The 17068-nt window shown below is 49.1% G+C and overlaps 1 protein-coding gene across 2 annotated transcripts in view; it reads right to left on the bottom strand.

The window, feature by feature from the left end:
- SPEF2 (sperm flagellar 2) overlaps positions 1-17068 on the bottom strand; it is a 736330-nt gene that overhangs the window by 423513 nt on the left and 295749 nt on the right. For both annotated transcript variants that reach the window (XM_069220893.1, XM_069220901.1), the window contains exon 19: positions 6187-6326. In XM_069220893.1, coding sequence (XP_069076994.1) covers positions 6187-6326 — 140 coding nt within the window. The remainder of the gene's footprint in view (positions 1-6186; positions 6327-17068) is intronic.

The raw sequence follows: 17068 nt of genomic DNA, 5'->3' as shown, positions 1-17068 counted from the left end.
TTTGGAAATACATCCAGGACCTATATAGGTGCAACTCCTGTGCCCCCACATCAGTTGCTTTAGAGGTTGTCCACCTCCCCAGACACAGAGCCCGAAAAGTAAATAGGCTCTGACCAGTGTGTAGATTTCTAGAATTGAGATCTTATGAACAGGTAGAGCCCAATTCACAGAACAGGGAGAATGGAAGGGTCGGTGGGGAATCTGTGGTTAGAGTATCTATCAAAAAGAGCATTACCAGAGGTAAGTGACTTGTTCTTCTGATAGAGACTTCTAACTGCAGATTCCTCACATTTGAATAGATACCAGAACAGTAACTATTAGGAGGCAGGTCTGTGAATTGACTCATACCAAGACGTACTGTAGGACCAAGCAGGCAAAATGCACTTCTCGGTGTACCTGGCTGTCCATACAGCAGTGTTCATGAACATATGGAGTGACGCCCAAGTGGCCACTTAGCAGAAATATAGTACGGGGCTCTGTGAGCCAACACAGTGGTAGCAGCTTTGACCCTGGTGGAATGGGCTTGCAGACCTTCCAGAGTCAGCTGTTTCACCTGTGCATAGCAGCTCTTGATCCACAGTACGATTCAACGGGAGACGTTCCACCTCTGTACAAGCTTAACTTTTTTCAGCCCAGTGAACTCCACCAAGAGCTGATTGCCCACCTGTATGATTGTTTTAGGGCTCGTTTGGGGTTCAAGACATGGAGCCTCTGTTCCTCCTTACAGGGGTTAGGTGGAATATAGAACGAGGGCAGGGTAAAGGTTTGACCAAAGTGGAGAGGTGTCACAATCTTTAGTAAAAGGATACCTGCATATGAAGAAGTTGGTGTGCAGTAGGTTAACACAGAGAGCCTTAAGCTTACTCTTTCGCTGTGCTGAGGTGATGGCGAAGATGAACACTGTCTTAAGAGCAAGGAACTGTAAAGAACATCTGTGAAGCAGCTCAAAGGGAGTGCACATTAAATAGGTGAGGACCAAGTTAAGTCCCACTGAGGCATGATGAAAGGAGTATAGTGGAAACAAATGTTGGAGACTCTTTCACACCCAGTGACTTAACCAATGAGGGCTGTCCCGGCAACTGCAGAAAGATTGAAAGAGCAGCAAGGAACACCTTAAATAGTCCTAATGTAAGGCCTTGTCAGGCAGCAGAGAAAACAAACAACAGAACATCAGATAACTTGGCCAGGAGGGGATCATTCTGTTGTGGGTCCCACCAAACTGCAGATTTGTTTCAATAACAGGTGTTTACAGTTTTTGTCAAGGGATGTTTGGCTGCCAAGCTGACATTAATCACCTTCAGAGAAAGGTTGAAGGTGTCCAGCTGGTTATGCTCCATTTTCATGCATGAGGTGGAGTTTGTGAAGGCCCAGATTGTAAAACTCTGCCCTGTTGTTGCAACAGCAGGTCCTGCAATGAGGTCAGCCCGATCAGAGGTCAGATGCTCAAGCCCAGGTGTTCTGGATATCATATCACTCTGTTCCAAATACGGGGCCACTAGCATTACTTGGATGCAGTTGTTCCTGATCTTTTTCATACCCAAGTCCTGAGTTCCACTCCTAGTGAAAGAGCCTTGGAAACTTCAGCTTGCAGAACTGCTGACATGCGTTTTTTCAGCGGTAGCAGATAGATCAAGCCAAGGTTCCTCCCATTCGCAGAAGAGACCTTGCACCACCTCCGAGTATAACTAGGCATTGACATATGAGATGTTCACCCTAGCACTCAAAGATCCTGTCAGAAAGTTCACCACTAGGAAGATGCCTTGATGGTCCAGTAATTTCCAGAGGCGTAGAGCCTCCTGGCACAGGGTCCGGGATTCACACCACACTGCATGTTGCAATGCAACATGGCAGTCGTGTTGTCTGTAAGCACCATTACCTGCCTCCCGTTGATGGGCAGAAGGAAGGCTTTCAACAGCAAGCGAATGGTGCTCCGCTCCATTAGGTTGATATGGTGCAGGCCTCACCAGAGACCTCAGATCTCTACCTATACTAGATGGCTGCTGCAACCATGATGGGATATGTCGATCACCACTGTCAACTCGGGGTGGGGTAGGGAGAGGGTTCTGTTACTGACCCAATCATGGTCCTGAAGCTATCACTGCAGATCATTCACAATCTCCTCAGAAATATGGAGGTGGTCAGAGAGGTCCTTTTGATTTTGGGCACACTGAGACTTTAGCTCCCACTGCAGAGCCTGCATATGCCACCTGGTGTGCTTGAACACCATGATGCAAGAGGCCATCCGTCCCAGTAGCCTCAGAGTCAAACGTAATGAAATCTATAACAGAGGCTGAAAGATCAGGATGATAGCCTGCATGTCCTGGACTATCCTTTCTTGGAGAAAGGCATGAAACAGAACTGTGTCCAGAATAATTCTGATGAAAGAGAGCATGTGAGAACGAGTCAGGTGTGACTTTGGCACATTGATAGTGAACCCTAAAGTTCATGAGGCAAACCAGCCTTCAACAGCCAGTTGTCAAAGAAGTGGAAGATTGGCACCTTAGACCTCTGAAGATGTGTTGCTACCTCACGAATTACTTTTGTGAACATTCAAGGGGCACTGGTAAGACCAAAGGGAAGAAGAGCAAATTAAAAATGCTTTGTCCTGGCTTAAACTACAGTGTACGCCGATGGGCCTGCTGGATGAGTATATCTAAATCGGCATCCTGCAAGTCTAAAACCACCATCCAGTCTCCAGGGTTGAGGGCAGCCAAGACCAGGGACAGTGTGAGCATGTTTAATATTTCCTTCTGAAAAAGGCATTGAGAGGGCGCAGGTCTAAAATACGATAAAGTCCACCATCTTTCTTCTGCACCAAAAAGGTAGCAGGAATAACAATCACAACCTAGTTCTTGCACAGGCACCTTTTCGATTGCCCCTTGGGGCTTGCACTTCCTGCTTTAAGATGGACAGATGGTCCTCCAGCAGTGACTCTGTGGATGATGAACAGTGAGGTTGAGGGGCAATAAAATGAATAAAAGGCATGGTGTATTCCTTCCATACTATCTAGAGGACCATATGTTCGATGTGATGGTCTACCAACCAAGCAAGGTCCTTGGATCTTGCCTGAAACTAGATAGCTATGCTCCACTAAGAGCATGCTAAAGGGTTTTGGCAGGTGCAGCTGCAGGGAGGAGGAGTAGGAGAGGCATGCTGACCCTAACCACAGGGGCAGTGGGCACCACAGTCTCAGCTCAGAAACAGCTGGGAACCTTGCTTGGGCTGAATTGGCTGAGGGTATGGGCTATCTCCGTAGAGGCTTCTAAAAGAACGGTAGGGATGAATTGGCAGGGCAAACAAGCCCAGAAAGCATGCTGTGGTCCTGCTCTTCTTGTACAGCTCTAGAGCAGAATCTTTGTTGTCTCCAAACAGGTGAGTCCCTTCAAAAGGCATGTTCATAAGAGGTGATTGGACATTGCCTAAAAAATCTGGCTGACCGCAGCCAGGTGTGAAAGTGAATGGCAAGCTTTTGCAAAAGGCCCGCCTATTGGAATTTGTCATGCCCAAGCCACAACGAAATGTAAAAACAGCCAAATCTTGACCATCCTGTATGGCTTGGGCGAGGACAGGTTGGAGGTCTCCTGGGACACCTGATAGGACTTGAGCCACCAAATCCCAAGGAGCGTGGAAATAGCATCCCATGAGGCAGCTGGCATTTACTTATCTGAGGACCAAGCTGGTCGAAAAAAAAATACCCTCTACCCAAAGGTCTGTACTCGTTTAGACTTCTTATCAGGAGGAGTAGTCAGAAAGAAATTTGGGTTAATCTGACTTGTAGACACCAGCACCCCCAAGCTTTCAGGGGAGTGGTGCTGAAACAAAAATGTTAGGTCTTCTGGGAAGGGGTGGTGCGTCTCACAATTTGGCGACTGACCAGGGGCCAGAGCAAGGTTTGGCTGAAGGCCCGAAAGGGTATCTGTAAATGCCTCATTGCAGGGCAAGAGAGGCTCAGTAGATGTTTGCCTTGGCTAAAGCATTTCCTGTAAGGCACTGGTTTTGGCCTCTTAGGTAGGACGCTTGAGGTCAAGAATTTAAGCTGCCCAACACATGACCCTGGTGTAATAAGCGCTGTCCTCAGTAGCAGGACTAGGGAGTGAGGTGGATCCCGACTCAAGGTAAGTAACTAGGCCATTGGCTTCTTGAAGGCCATCATACCAATGTTCCTTATGATAAAATTTCCCACCTTCATCACCCATATAGAAATCATTGTCAGAATCCACGCCAAATAAGAAATGCACTGTATGTGTCCTTCCTTGTGGAGGTGGCAAGTCAAATTGAGGAGGTGGTGCATTAATGGAAGTCACGCGTGGCCTCAGTCGTGGTCATAGCAGTTTGGAGTCAAGAAAGTACAATGGGCAGCTAGTCCTCACGTGGAGATGAAGTTTGCATCGGCGTTGAGGCTCCTGGTAGCAGCGAGGAGTTTAACACTGGAGGGGGAGTCAAAACAGGAGCATAGGCGGGCCAGTGGTAGATTCAGAGAGTTCCACTGATGCTGAGGGTGAAGCAGTGAGTTGCACTCCAAGGTGGAGGGCCTCTCGGCTCCTTGGGGCCTGAAGATGCACCAGAGGGAATCTGTAAGGATCTGACAAGTCAGAGCATGGCTTCATGGAACACTTTAATTTGCCATGGCATCGGATAGGCTATATAGGTCCCGCAGATAATTTCAGCAGCAGAATCGAATAAGTGTTGGGCCGCACAGCACCACCTACCAGCATGCAGAGGTACTGCTCAAAAGTTTCCAGATCAAGTCTAACACTAGGGAAATATTTAGAAGGTGAGGAATCTTGGGGTAGAAGACTATCAGAAAGATCTATTTCCCTAAGTGTTCCTAACACATCACACAACCCATGTGAGTTATTAGTAGTACAAATGTGCAATTTGTTCTCAAAACAGAAAACACTTTTACATACCAAAAAGCACACGTATTCCAGTCATTTGTTCTCTGTGTCAAGCAGGCTTTCAATGTGCCATATAACTTAGGAAGTTGTATTTATTTCTTAACACGCAAACAACAGGCCGTGAAGACAAGGCTCTAGATACCAAACAAACATACGCTTGCATAATGAGAGAAAGCGAATAATTAGTTGGGGTAGATCTTAGTCTACCACAAGTAATAAATGCACCATTTGTGTTAGGTCCAGTAAAGGTTTCAGTAATTTAAATCTGAGCCGAACCCCGGTAGCTATTGCACAGAGCAGACAGGCTACATAATAAAATCCCACTCCAAAATGTTTAACAATCACTAATATTTTAATGAACAAAATGATACCAAAATGGCTAAAATCTAATAAGGGGAACCTGTGACAGGAATTTTAAAAGTTTTAATTAAATTTCAGCACTGCAAAGTGCCAGCTGCGGGCAACAGGTCACGCTAGGCAATCATTCAACAAGGCTCAGACAAACTTTAATCAACATTATAGTTGCTAAAACTACCACTTGGAGTTATGGCACAACTCTATTTGGAACACATAGCAAAGGGTTTATTTTTACCTAGATGGACATTTAATGGCCCCCTTTAAGCTTCCCATGGGATTGTGTCAGGGTTGTGTCTAGTGCTGACCATTTTAAGATCCACTTTTATGGGGCAATCAAACTTACTCTTTCTCTGTAAAGGAGGGCTGGAATTTGTAATTCATATCACTTGCTAGATTTGTGTTTAAAGTTGTCAACTGAACTGGGAAAGACAGGATAAGAAGACATACTGATCCTCAAGCCCAATATATAAGCACTGGAGAAATTTAGCAGGCAGTACAAGGAAATGGCTATTTATACCTAGCTACGGACTTACTAACCTAATATTATGGCTGCTAAAAATGAAAATGTCATCTCATTACAGGGGTACAAAAGAGAAACTGGTGCATGTTTTATTGTGAACTGTGGGTACTGCATAACAAGATTGTATATCCCTAACTCTATTATCTTTTCTCTCTAGGTAGGGAAGCCTATTAGAAACAGTATTCTGGTGTCAGATACTGTGTCAGATACCGCTCTAACCAATTATACTTGGACTGGTTTTCCATTTTTTAATGGTGTACAATGAATGTATGTTTCTCATATAGAATCATGAAAATTTTATCAGTGAAGCATTGATAGACAAGGAAAAACACTTGCTTTAACACAAACAGGAGGTTAAAACAAGATAGAGGTAAGGTACAATAAAGTACTACTTGTTCTTCAGTGAATTACCTTTGGAAGTGGTTCATTTACGTATACCCATTCATTTGATCCCGGTTGGATTGGTGGAGGTCCTGGGGGTTCGGAAGGAGGAGGTGGCTCGTCAGGGGTAGAAGGTTTTGATTTCTTGCCGGGTGATCTTCCTCGAGAATCTTAAACATGCATGCACAAAAAAGGCACTATCATGATTATTTGCATACAAAGCAATTTCAAAACATATGGCAATTTATTGCACCACAACTACCTCCACTCTTAGATGTTAGGTAAGTTTGTTTCTAGCATGCCACATGACTGCCTTTTTGAATGACGGTAACCACAAGATGTGTCCTTGAAGGGATAACAACATTTAGGGCCACATGTACTATTGCATGAATTTGCAACTTCCTAATTGCGACTTTTTGTGACTCGCAATGAGGAACTTGCAAAATGTGATGTACAAGTGTCTGAGACATTGTCTGCGATTTCCAAATGGGTCGCAAGGGACCTGCCTCATCAATATTCATGAGACAGGTCACAATTTGTGACCCACTGGGAATAGCTTAAAAAGAAAATAGAAAAAAGAACAGATGATGGACAGAATGCGGAACAAATCAAACATTCACCCCCAGTCACAGTTCTGGATTTATTCCATCATATTTTTTGCTCGCCATGCTATTCCAGTTTGTACATAGCTATATGCAAACCAGTCTTGTCCCTGCTCCCATGGAAACAGTCCACCCTAAACTGCAAGGCCAGGACCTCCCTGAAACAAGCATCCTGGGACTGGTTTTGGAGTGAGCAGTCCTCATCAGCCACACTAGCTCGAATCTGATGGGCATGCCCTTCCCACTCAGGGCTACATATGTAAAAAGACCTGTGCTTACTGTGCCACTGGATTCAAGCTATGGGGAGCAGGGTCAAGACTGATTTGCATATGGCTGGGTCCAAACTGTGTGGCATGGTGAGCAGAAAAAATGATGGATTAAATCCATATCTGTGACTGGGGGAGAATGTTTGATTTGTTCCATCTATCACCTGTTCTTTTTGCTTTGTCACCCTAAGTGGGAAGGGTATGTCCAGACGTGGATCCCATGCTCACTGTGCCTCTGGATTCAAGCTAGCCTGGCAGATGAGGGGTGATACTCCGAAACCGGTCCCAGGATGCAATCCAGTTGTTAATCCCCTTTACGGAGTTGCTAAAACTTTACAGACACTTGAAATAGGATTGGCACAAAAGGAAAACCTGTTTGCAGTTGCTAACACTGATTCTCAGTTTTTGTGACTGTAAAAATAGTTTTGTACATCTTGCCCTTGGTCCCTTTAACAGGCATTATTACCAAGTCTACAATATATCATACATTTCAAAAAGCAGGCTAGCTTTAGAGTTAACCTGAAATGAATATTGACATATGAGTTTGCCTTCTCTCAATTATGTCTGCTTCTGTATCATAACTGTCTTCCAACCTATATCAGATATTTGTGTATGTAATCAAGAACATTACTAGTGTTACTTTTTTGGAGATCAACATTGGAGTGTCGTAAAATGCTTTTGAAATTGTAGTGACAGCAAATATTTCAAGATGCCTGTGCGTCTGTGCATGTGTGCCTTCAGGCACCTGCATGTCATCATCTCAGTACAATCCATGCAACTGCAGCACTGTGCTGCAGGGAGTCAGTTCAAGAAACCAGGTTCAAAATAGTTATAGAAATATTGATAACTGACCACATTGGTAGCATATAATATTTGTACGCAGTAACACGATTATTCCCACTGGTCAGGCCCCTAAACCAAACCAGCAGCAAACGCTATAACATATTTCTCATAGTGAAAATGTACATTAATTCTAAACTAATTAGAGCATAATAGAAGTGATTACTATGAAAAATAATGTATTTTTATTGTTTAACTTAAAACAAAATTCTTAATATTAAATATGATCTATTTTTTTCTTTTAGAAAGGGACATGTGTAATGCTAGAAGTCTCCCTGCCAAGTTTAGGTGGTAAAGATAATTATGTCTAGGATTGAGAGAACTTATGTTAACATGTATGAGTGACTCTGCGGTACTGTCTGCAGTTGCAGAAGTTCAAATTGATTCCCGGACAAAGGAAGGGGATGTTGTTCCAGAGCACAGCCATTTTCCAACATTATTTTTGCAGTTATTTAAGTGGTGGTCAACATTTCTTAATTTTGCGGCATCCACCTACTTGCAATTTGTTGGAAAAGTCAAGAAAGCATTATGAAAGAAATATAGGCCCTCATTATGACATTGGCGGTAAGTCCCGCTTACTGCCATGCCGACGGCTGGCAACATACCATGACCGCGGCGGTATACCGCTACCCATATTATGACACACACATAGCAATCTGTCACTATACAGACACAAACACAAGTTCGCCAGCCCAAAGGTCAGTGCTATAATGGCAGTACCAAAACCCACACCGTTACGCCAACAGAACTATGCCCACAGCATTATGACCCACGAATCACTGCGGCGGATATTCAACCGCGGTAAACCATTGGCGGTAATACCGCTGCGCTCAAAATACACACACTCAAACAAAACACCACCACATTGGACAATTCAAACTACACACACCTGACACGCATACACACACCACTATAAAACACACACACACATTGCCCACAACCCATACACCATCCATGCACCTCGCAGCACACACCCTAACACATCATCCCACACACACACCACTCATACTACACCCATGGCACCACAAAGACTCCCCAGGTTCTTAGAGGAAAAGCTAAGGGTCATGGTGGAGGAAATCATCCGGGTAGAGCCACAGCTATTCGGATCACAGGTGCAGCAGACATCCATTGCAAGGAAGATAGAGCTATGGCGGAGAATAGTGGACAGGGTCAACGCCGTGGGGCAGCACTCCAGACCAATGGATGACATCAGGAAGAGGTGGAACGACCTACGGAGGAAGGTGTGTTCTGTGGTTGCAAGACACCAGATAGCTGTACAGAGGACCCCTACCCCCCCCCCAACTAACAACATGGGAGGAGCAAGTCTTGGCAATACTGCATCCTGAGGGCCTGGCAGGAGTAGCAGGAGGACTTGGACTCTGGTAAGTCAACCTTTTAGTACTTTCACCCCCCCCCCCCCCCCCCCCCCCCACCTGCATGCCATTACATAACCCCCCCACCCTCACCCCCATCACCCCACTACCTCACATACACCCCACCATCACAACCCACCCATCCCAGTACCTAGCACTGCATGCACCACCAATGCATGGACATCACTCACAGCTCTGCATGGCCACCCATCACCACAGCATGCACACTAGAGAGAGTCACCTAGCCCACAAAATAACTACTCACACAAGGCAAAGCTGACAGGGCACTCACAACCATACAGGGCAACACACCCATGCACCAGATGTCACACGCAGAAACATTAACACTGCATTTACATCCCCACAGGTCCCACACCCAACGTCACCGGAGAGGACGTACCAGCAACAACCAGTCCCTCCCCAGAAGAGGTCCACCGTGATGACAGCAGCTCTGATCGCCTGGATCTGGATGACCAACCTGGCTCATCAGGGACCTCTGGATAATTGGTTACCCAGCCACAGTCCGATACCACCACAGAGCCTCCCCCCTTAGGAAACACCACCACAGGTAACACAGCCAATGTTACCGCAGAAGAGGTGCCAGCACTATCCAGTCCCCCAACTGAAGAGGCCCACAGTGATGACAGCAACTCTGGTCGCCTGGATGACCAACCTAGCCCATCAGGGACCTCTGGACAGTTGGTTAACCAGGCACAGTAACACACCACCACAGAGCCTCCCCCATCTGGAAACACCACCACAGCACCCACCCAGCGGGCCCATACCTCTATCCCCAGGACACGTCAATTAGCAGTGTGTCCACCACTACAGGGACCCCAAGCCATCCCACAAACACAGGATGATCAGGGACCTGGGGACAGTGGCAGTGGGCACACGGTTCAGGGGACAGAGGCACAGGACAACAGGGAAGCTGGGAGGACTGCTGTGCGACAGGGGGAGGCCAGGCCCAGGGAACCAATTCTCCAGGAGACACTCACCAACATCCTGGGAGCATATCCCATTCCCAGAAGACGATGGGCCAGATACTGGCCAAGTTGCAGGAGATCCAGCGGCACACTATATAAACATTTATCGAGTGAAAGCTCTTTCGATTTCTGAACACCTGTTCATTTCTCCGGGGGGGGGGGGGGGGGGGGGGGGGGGGCTGACAAAGGCAATATGTGTACCATCAATTGCCCCAACAAATTTGGGGATATGTCCTACAGCATAGAAGTCAGCTTTCCCTGTGCCAAATCCTCCACGTGGGGGAAAACAATGTAGCTGCACATGTGTTTCATCAGGGCAGACAACACTCTGGTCATCACGTTTGAGAACACTGGCTGTGACATTCCTGTTGCCAAGGCCACTGTCACTTGGAAGGAGCCACTTGCCAAGAAATGGAGCACAGATAGCACTTGCACAAGAGGGGGGATCCTAGTGGGCTGACAGATAGCTGAGATCAGGTTTGGCTCCAATTAGGCACACAGCTCTTGGATTGTGGCCCTATCAAGTCTGTAGGTGAGGATAATGTGCCTAACCTCCAATGTTGCCAAGTCCACCAGGGGCGTGTACACGGGGGGATGTCTCCATCTCCTATACATCCTCAGTGGTTGTAATCTAGGGGGCAAAACAATGAGCAACAGGTCAGTTTCTGACATTTCCTCAATGTACAATGCACTGCATGTTGTGACAGAAACAGTATGTTGATGTTTAGTCCCAAAATGTGCTTATGTCAGCTGGGACGCAGTTAGGAGCCATGGCCTGCCCCCCCTGAAATGACGGACGCCTGTCCTGTGTGGAGGGACAGGTGGAAATGAGGTAATGCCGTTGACGTTTTGCGCCGTTGCGGGAGGCGGTTGAGTACCACCATGCAACTCCTCATTGGTTATCATTGGGCCCTACAGGTTACAGTAGCCAATGGTGATGTACGCCAGTGGTGACGGTACGCACCGACGCGGACATGACCATCATTTTCTATCTGTTCACTCACTTGCTACCTGACCTTCAACAGGAGAGGACCTACACAGCAAGTGCTGCTGTGACCTGTGTCTGGAACCGACCATTGCTTGAGTCACTGTGAAAAGGGCCCCTGCCTTCACCGCTGCAGAGTCGGAGAGACTGGTGGATGGGGTCCTACCCCAGTACCGATTGCTGTATGGGCCTCCAGACCAACTGGTGAGTACACTTTGTGCATGATGCATGGGGCATGAATGCATGGAGTGCTGTGTGTGAAGACCTCATGTAAGGGGGAGGTGGTTGCTGCATGTATGGTGGGTAATGTATGTGCATAAGGGGATGGGAGGGATATGGTGAGCCACGAGGGTAACAGGCCAGACAGTATGACTGATACCTTTTTCTATTTAAAATTTTCTGCAGGTCATCGCCCATCAGAAAAAGGGTATATGGCGTGCCATCACCAAGGATGTGTGGACCCTGGGGGTCTACGGCAGGCAGACCACCCACTGTCGCAAACAGTGGGAGGACCTGAGACTCTGGACAAGGAAGATGGCGGAGGCCCAGCTGGGGATGGCCTCCCAACGAGGAAGGGGTGCCCGTCAATTCCTGACCCCCTGATGTTCCGCATACTGGCAGTGTCCTATCCGGAGCTGGATGGGCGCTTGAGGCCATCACAGCAGCCACAAAGGGTGAGTACAGTTCCTAATATACTACTTGGGCGTGGAGGGGTGGTGTCGGGGTGGGGGATGTGCACCTGTTGGTGCCCCTAGGCCAGGACCTACATTGCAGGGTAGGTTCCATGTTGGGCAGGGGCTGATGCACTCCACCCCTAAACAAGCTATTGGGCATCCACAACTGGGTAGGGATATGTGGGTCTCGGGTATGCTGCAACTGGCGTTAGGTATTCCTGTCCATGGCCTGGTGACTAGCATTGTGGCTGGTAGTGCATCGCCTAGTGCGTAAGGCTGTCCCCTGTGTGTTGTGTATGCCAACGGTGGTGTTGTTGCTGGCATTGCCCAAGTGTATCCTCTGTCTCTTTCCCCCCTTTTTGTTTTGTCACCCTGTCCTTCTGTGCCTTAGCATCATCTGGCGGAGGAGCAGAGGCACCAGCGACGAAGGGAGCTCCACCCCAAGTGCCCAGGAGGCTGAATCCACAGACGGTGAGGGTACCAGTGGGACAGAGAGTGAGGGGAGCACCACGGCAGGGACTGGAGGGGACAGTTCTGAAAGTGATACCTCCTCCGATGGAAGCTCCCTGGTGGTGGCGGACACCTCTGTGGCCACCCCAACAACAGGTACAGCTGCCACCCCCATACCAGCACTGTCCTCCCAGCGGCCCCTCAGCGAGTTTCCTGTGCCCGCTCACCCAGGAGGGTGGGCATCTCCTTCGCCCCAGGCACCTCAGGCCCTGCCCCAGTTAGCCCTGCTGTCTGAGTGAGGAGGCTATTGACCTCCTGCAATCCATCTCTGTTGGGCAGTCAACCATTGTGAATGCCATCCTGGGGCTGGCAGGGCATTTGCAACATCCAAATGCATTCCTGGAGGGCATTCACTCTGGAGTGGCGGCCCAACATAGATCATTCCAGGCTCTGGCCTCCTCCCTGATGGCAGCCATTGTACCTGTCCCTGGCCTCCCCCTCCAACTTCCTCTACCCCGTCCCATTCCCCAGAACCCCAACCTATCTCAAGCACACATTCAGACCATGCACCCAAGACAACACACAGGAGTGGCTCAGGCAAGCACAAGCACCACACATAATCCCACAGGCACTCACACAAACACCATCCCGAAGCAGACACATCAACATCCACTGCCTCCACTGTGTCCCCCTCCTCCTCGTCATCCACCTCCCTCCCAGTAGCATCTACACTCACACCTGCATGCACTACATCCTCATCCACTACCACCATCACGCCTCTCACTACACGCCTCTCACTGGCAGTCACCACCCCCACATCCATGCACACATCCCCTGTGTCCTCTCCCACTGTTTCTGTGCCCTATCCTCCCAAAGTACAAAAATGCAAGCACTCAGACACCCAACAGCCATCCACCTCACAACAGCATCCAGCCCATGCACCTGCACCCAAACACATTAGAAAGACACCTCCTACAACCACTCCCTCTTCCTCCACTCCCAAACCTTCACCCTCTTCCCGTCCCAGTGTCCCTAAGAAGCTTTTCCTCTCCACCCTTGACCTCTTCCCTACCCCTCTCTCCATCCTTCACTTCGGGCCAGGGTGGGCAGAACCCAGGCCAGCACCTTAGCCACCCAGTCCCCGGCCACTGTAGTTTGGGCAGCTACTGCAGGTGTGAGAGGCTCCAAGGAGACACCCATCAGCACTGGCAGTGTGCCTGCACCAGCTGCCAAGGGGGAGGGGCAAGGAGGCACCACCACACGGCAAGGGCAAAGAGGCACCACCAGCTGCCAAGGGCAAGGAGGCACCACCACACAGCAAGGGCAAGGAAGCACCACCACACGGCAAGGAAGCACCACCAGCTGCCAAGGGCAAGGCGGGAACCACCAGCTGCCAATGGCAAGGGCAAAGGGCCTGCAGGCAGGAGGGGCAGGAGGCCTGGTGCTGTGACCGGATCTGAGCCCCCACCACAAACCATGGCGCTTCAGCTGTCTGAGGCTGCAGGGGAAGAGCAGGAGCCTCCCCCCACCACTGGCAGCACCGCCACCAGCACCACCACCTGCACCACTGGCAGCAGCAGCAGCCCCAGTGGACAGGCGTCCGAGGCTGCAGGGGAAGGGCTGGAGCCTCCCCCACCACTGGCAACACCGACACCAACACCACCACTGCCACCACTGTGCAGCCGTCGCTGCCGGCGGATGGACTGTAGTCCTGCCTCCATGGAGTGTTATGCATCCTGCCCACTGCAATCCTTGTGGGTATGACACCCAGGTGAGAGACTGTGACCTTGCACTCTCCAAGATCTGCATCACAGGGCACAATGCCCCCTCCAGAACCAGTGGACAAAGGCATCCACTCACCCCTTCCTTGCCAGGATGAAGCACACTGGGCACAAGGCCCCCTCCAGAACTAGTGGAAGAAGGCATCCACTCACCCCCTCCTTGCCAGGATGAAGCACACTGGGCACAAGGCCCCCTCCAGAACCAGTGGAAGAAGGCATCCACTCACTGCATCCATGCCAGGATGAAGCACACTTGGCACAAGGCCCCCTCCAGAACCAGTGGAAGAAGGCATCCACTCACCGCATCCTTGCCAGGATGAGGCACACTGGGCACAAGGCCCCCTCCAGAACCAGTGGAAGAAGGCACCCACTCACCGCATCCTTGCCAGGATGAGGCACACTGGGCACAAGGCCCCCTCCAGAACCAGTGGAGGAAGGCATCCACTCACCGCATCCTTGACAGTATGAAGCACACTGGGCACAAGGCCCCCTCCAGAACCAGTGGAAGAAGGCATCCACCTACCACCTCCTTGCCAGGATGAAGCACACTGGTCACAAGGCCCTCTCCAGAACCGGTGGAAAAAGGCATCCACTCACCGCATCATTGCCAGGATGAGGCACACTGGGCACAAGGCCCCTTCCAGAACCAGTGGAATAAGCCATCCACTCATCGCATCCTTGCCAGGATGAAGCACACTGGGCACAAGGCCCCCTCCAGAACCAATGGAAGATGCCATCCACTCACCCCCTCTTAGCCAGGATGAAGAACACTGGGCACAAGGCCCCTTCCAGAACCAGTGGAAGAAGGCATCTACCAGAGACTGTGGCCTTGCACTCCCCAAGAGCAAGCAGTGGGCAAACCACCCACTTGAGAGATTGTGGCCTTGCACTCCCCAGGACTAAGCGGTGGGCAAACCACCCACTAGAGAGACTGTGGCCTTGCACTCTCCAGGACCAAGTAGTGGGCAAACCACCCACTTCAGGGACTGTGGCTTTGCACTTCCCAGGACCAAGCAGTGGGCAAACCACCCACTTGAGAGACTGTGGCTTTGCACTCCCCAGGACATCGCAGAGGGCATGTTGCCCCAGGACCAGTGGCATTGTACCATCTGTCGGCTGAGGTGCCCCCCATTCCCCTTCCCCCTGAGGTGCCTGTGTATCTTCGACCTGATGCCCCAGCAGTGTTCTCTCCATGTTTAGGAAGGAGTCAAGTGGGGCCTTGGCCTATGTGATATGGCCCTCTGGCCCACAGACATTATGGACTGGGCAGTGTCCCTCCATTTGTATATCTGTAAATACTGTTTTGATTTTTGAGGTGTATTTCTCGTATTTTATCTTATTACACTCTTTTAAATCACTTCATTTTGTCCTTGCATTATTCCTGAGGGGTGCGGGGTGGATATGTAATATTGTTGCATCTGTTTGTGTGTATGGTGCTGGGGGTGGGGGTGTTACGTGTGTGTTTCACTCTCGTTTTCCTCCCCCTCTCCTGTGTGCTAGGCGGCAGTACTCACAGTGATCGCCATCACCGGCGTTGGTATTCCTGGTGTAGGAGGAGGTAGACCAGCATGGGGAAGATCTGCAGTTCAGGCTCCATGGTGTTGTGGTTCTTCCCTGAGTCTCCAGTGGTGAGTCCTTTGCCTTCTGTGTACTGTTTCTGTCGTGCTTTTGATGTCGTTGGTACTGCCCCGTAAAAAAGGTGGCGGATAGGCCAGTTTTAATATTTTGGGCGGTACATTGTCTTCCACCTGGCTGTTGGCGGTGCTTGTTGCTACCGCTGTGGCGGTCAGTGTGTTAAAGTGTCTGTCTGTGTTGGCGGTTTCCGCCGTGGTCATAATTTTTTTTTTTTTACCGATGGCCTGTTGGCGGTATTACCGCCGCTTTATCACCGACCGCCAGGGTTGTAATGAGGGCCATAATTCTCTAAACTAGACACAATTTTAAACTTGCAAGGTGTCAATGCTTTCTCAAGCAAACTAATCACTGAATTCACAAAATAGGGGATGTAAAAGGGCAACAAGGATTCACATTTAATATTCAGTCAATTAGTTATTGGTTTTACCATGCTTGTTAGACCTGGCATCCTTGGCGTGCTTTCCCCTGAAATTTGTGCCTTCTGACCTCATGTTTGCTGACTTCACTTCTGCTTCCTTCAGAACTCTGGTCACTTTACCACTGCTGACCAGTGCTAAAGTGCATGAGCTCTTTCCCTAAACCATTACCATGGGCTTAGGCACAATTGTCATATTTAATAGACTTATAAGACTTTAGGCAAGTGCACTACATGTGCCCTGGGCCTATAAATTAAATGCTACTAGTAGGCCTACAGAACTGATTGTGGCACCCATTTAAATAGCCCTTTACACATGACTCAGGAGTGCCCTTGAGAGCATGTGTGTGCAGTTTTAAAACTGCCATGCCAACCTCGCAAGTTGCCCTCTTGCCAGGTCCAAACCTTACCTTTTTATAACTATAAGTCACCCCTAACGTAGGCCATGTATAGCCCCAAGGGCAGGGTGCAGTGTATTTTAATCGTTGGACATGTACTTTTACGCTTTACATGTCCAAGTAGTGAAAAACTCTTAAATTTGTCTTTCACTACTGCAAGACCTATCCCTCCCATTGATTTGATTAATATTGGGATTGCCTTATTATATTTTGTAAGTGTAATTTTCAATTGGGAAGAGATGGGACCCACTAGTTTGGTGTCTTTGGAATCACTATTTAACATCACAACTTTTGGTGAACTCAGGTTTTAAATTGTAATTCTGAAAATGTCACTTTTAGAAAGTTAGCATTTTCTTACTTTAAGTCGCCCAGTGCCTTCTGCTTGTCTCTGCATACATGTCTGGGTGGATAACAACTGGGCTCTTTTGCATTCCATTCAGACAGTCACACACAAAGGGAGCTTAGGTGTGGCTATCTGCTGGCTAGTGATGGCCCATCCTGGCTAGG

The sequence above is a fragment of the Pleurodeles waltl genome, chromosome 1_1, assembly GCF_031143425.1.
Source record: "Pleurodeles waltl isolate 20211129_DDA chromosome 1_1, aPleWal1.hap1.20221129, whole genome shotgun sequence".
Taxonomy (NCBI): Eukaryota; Metazoa; Chordata; class Amphibia; order Caudata; family Salamandridae; genus Pleurodeles; species Pleurodeles waltl.
This window is presented reverse-complemented; position numbering and strand designations above follow the sequence as displayed.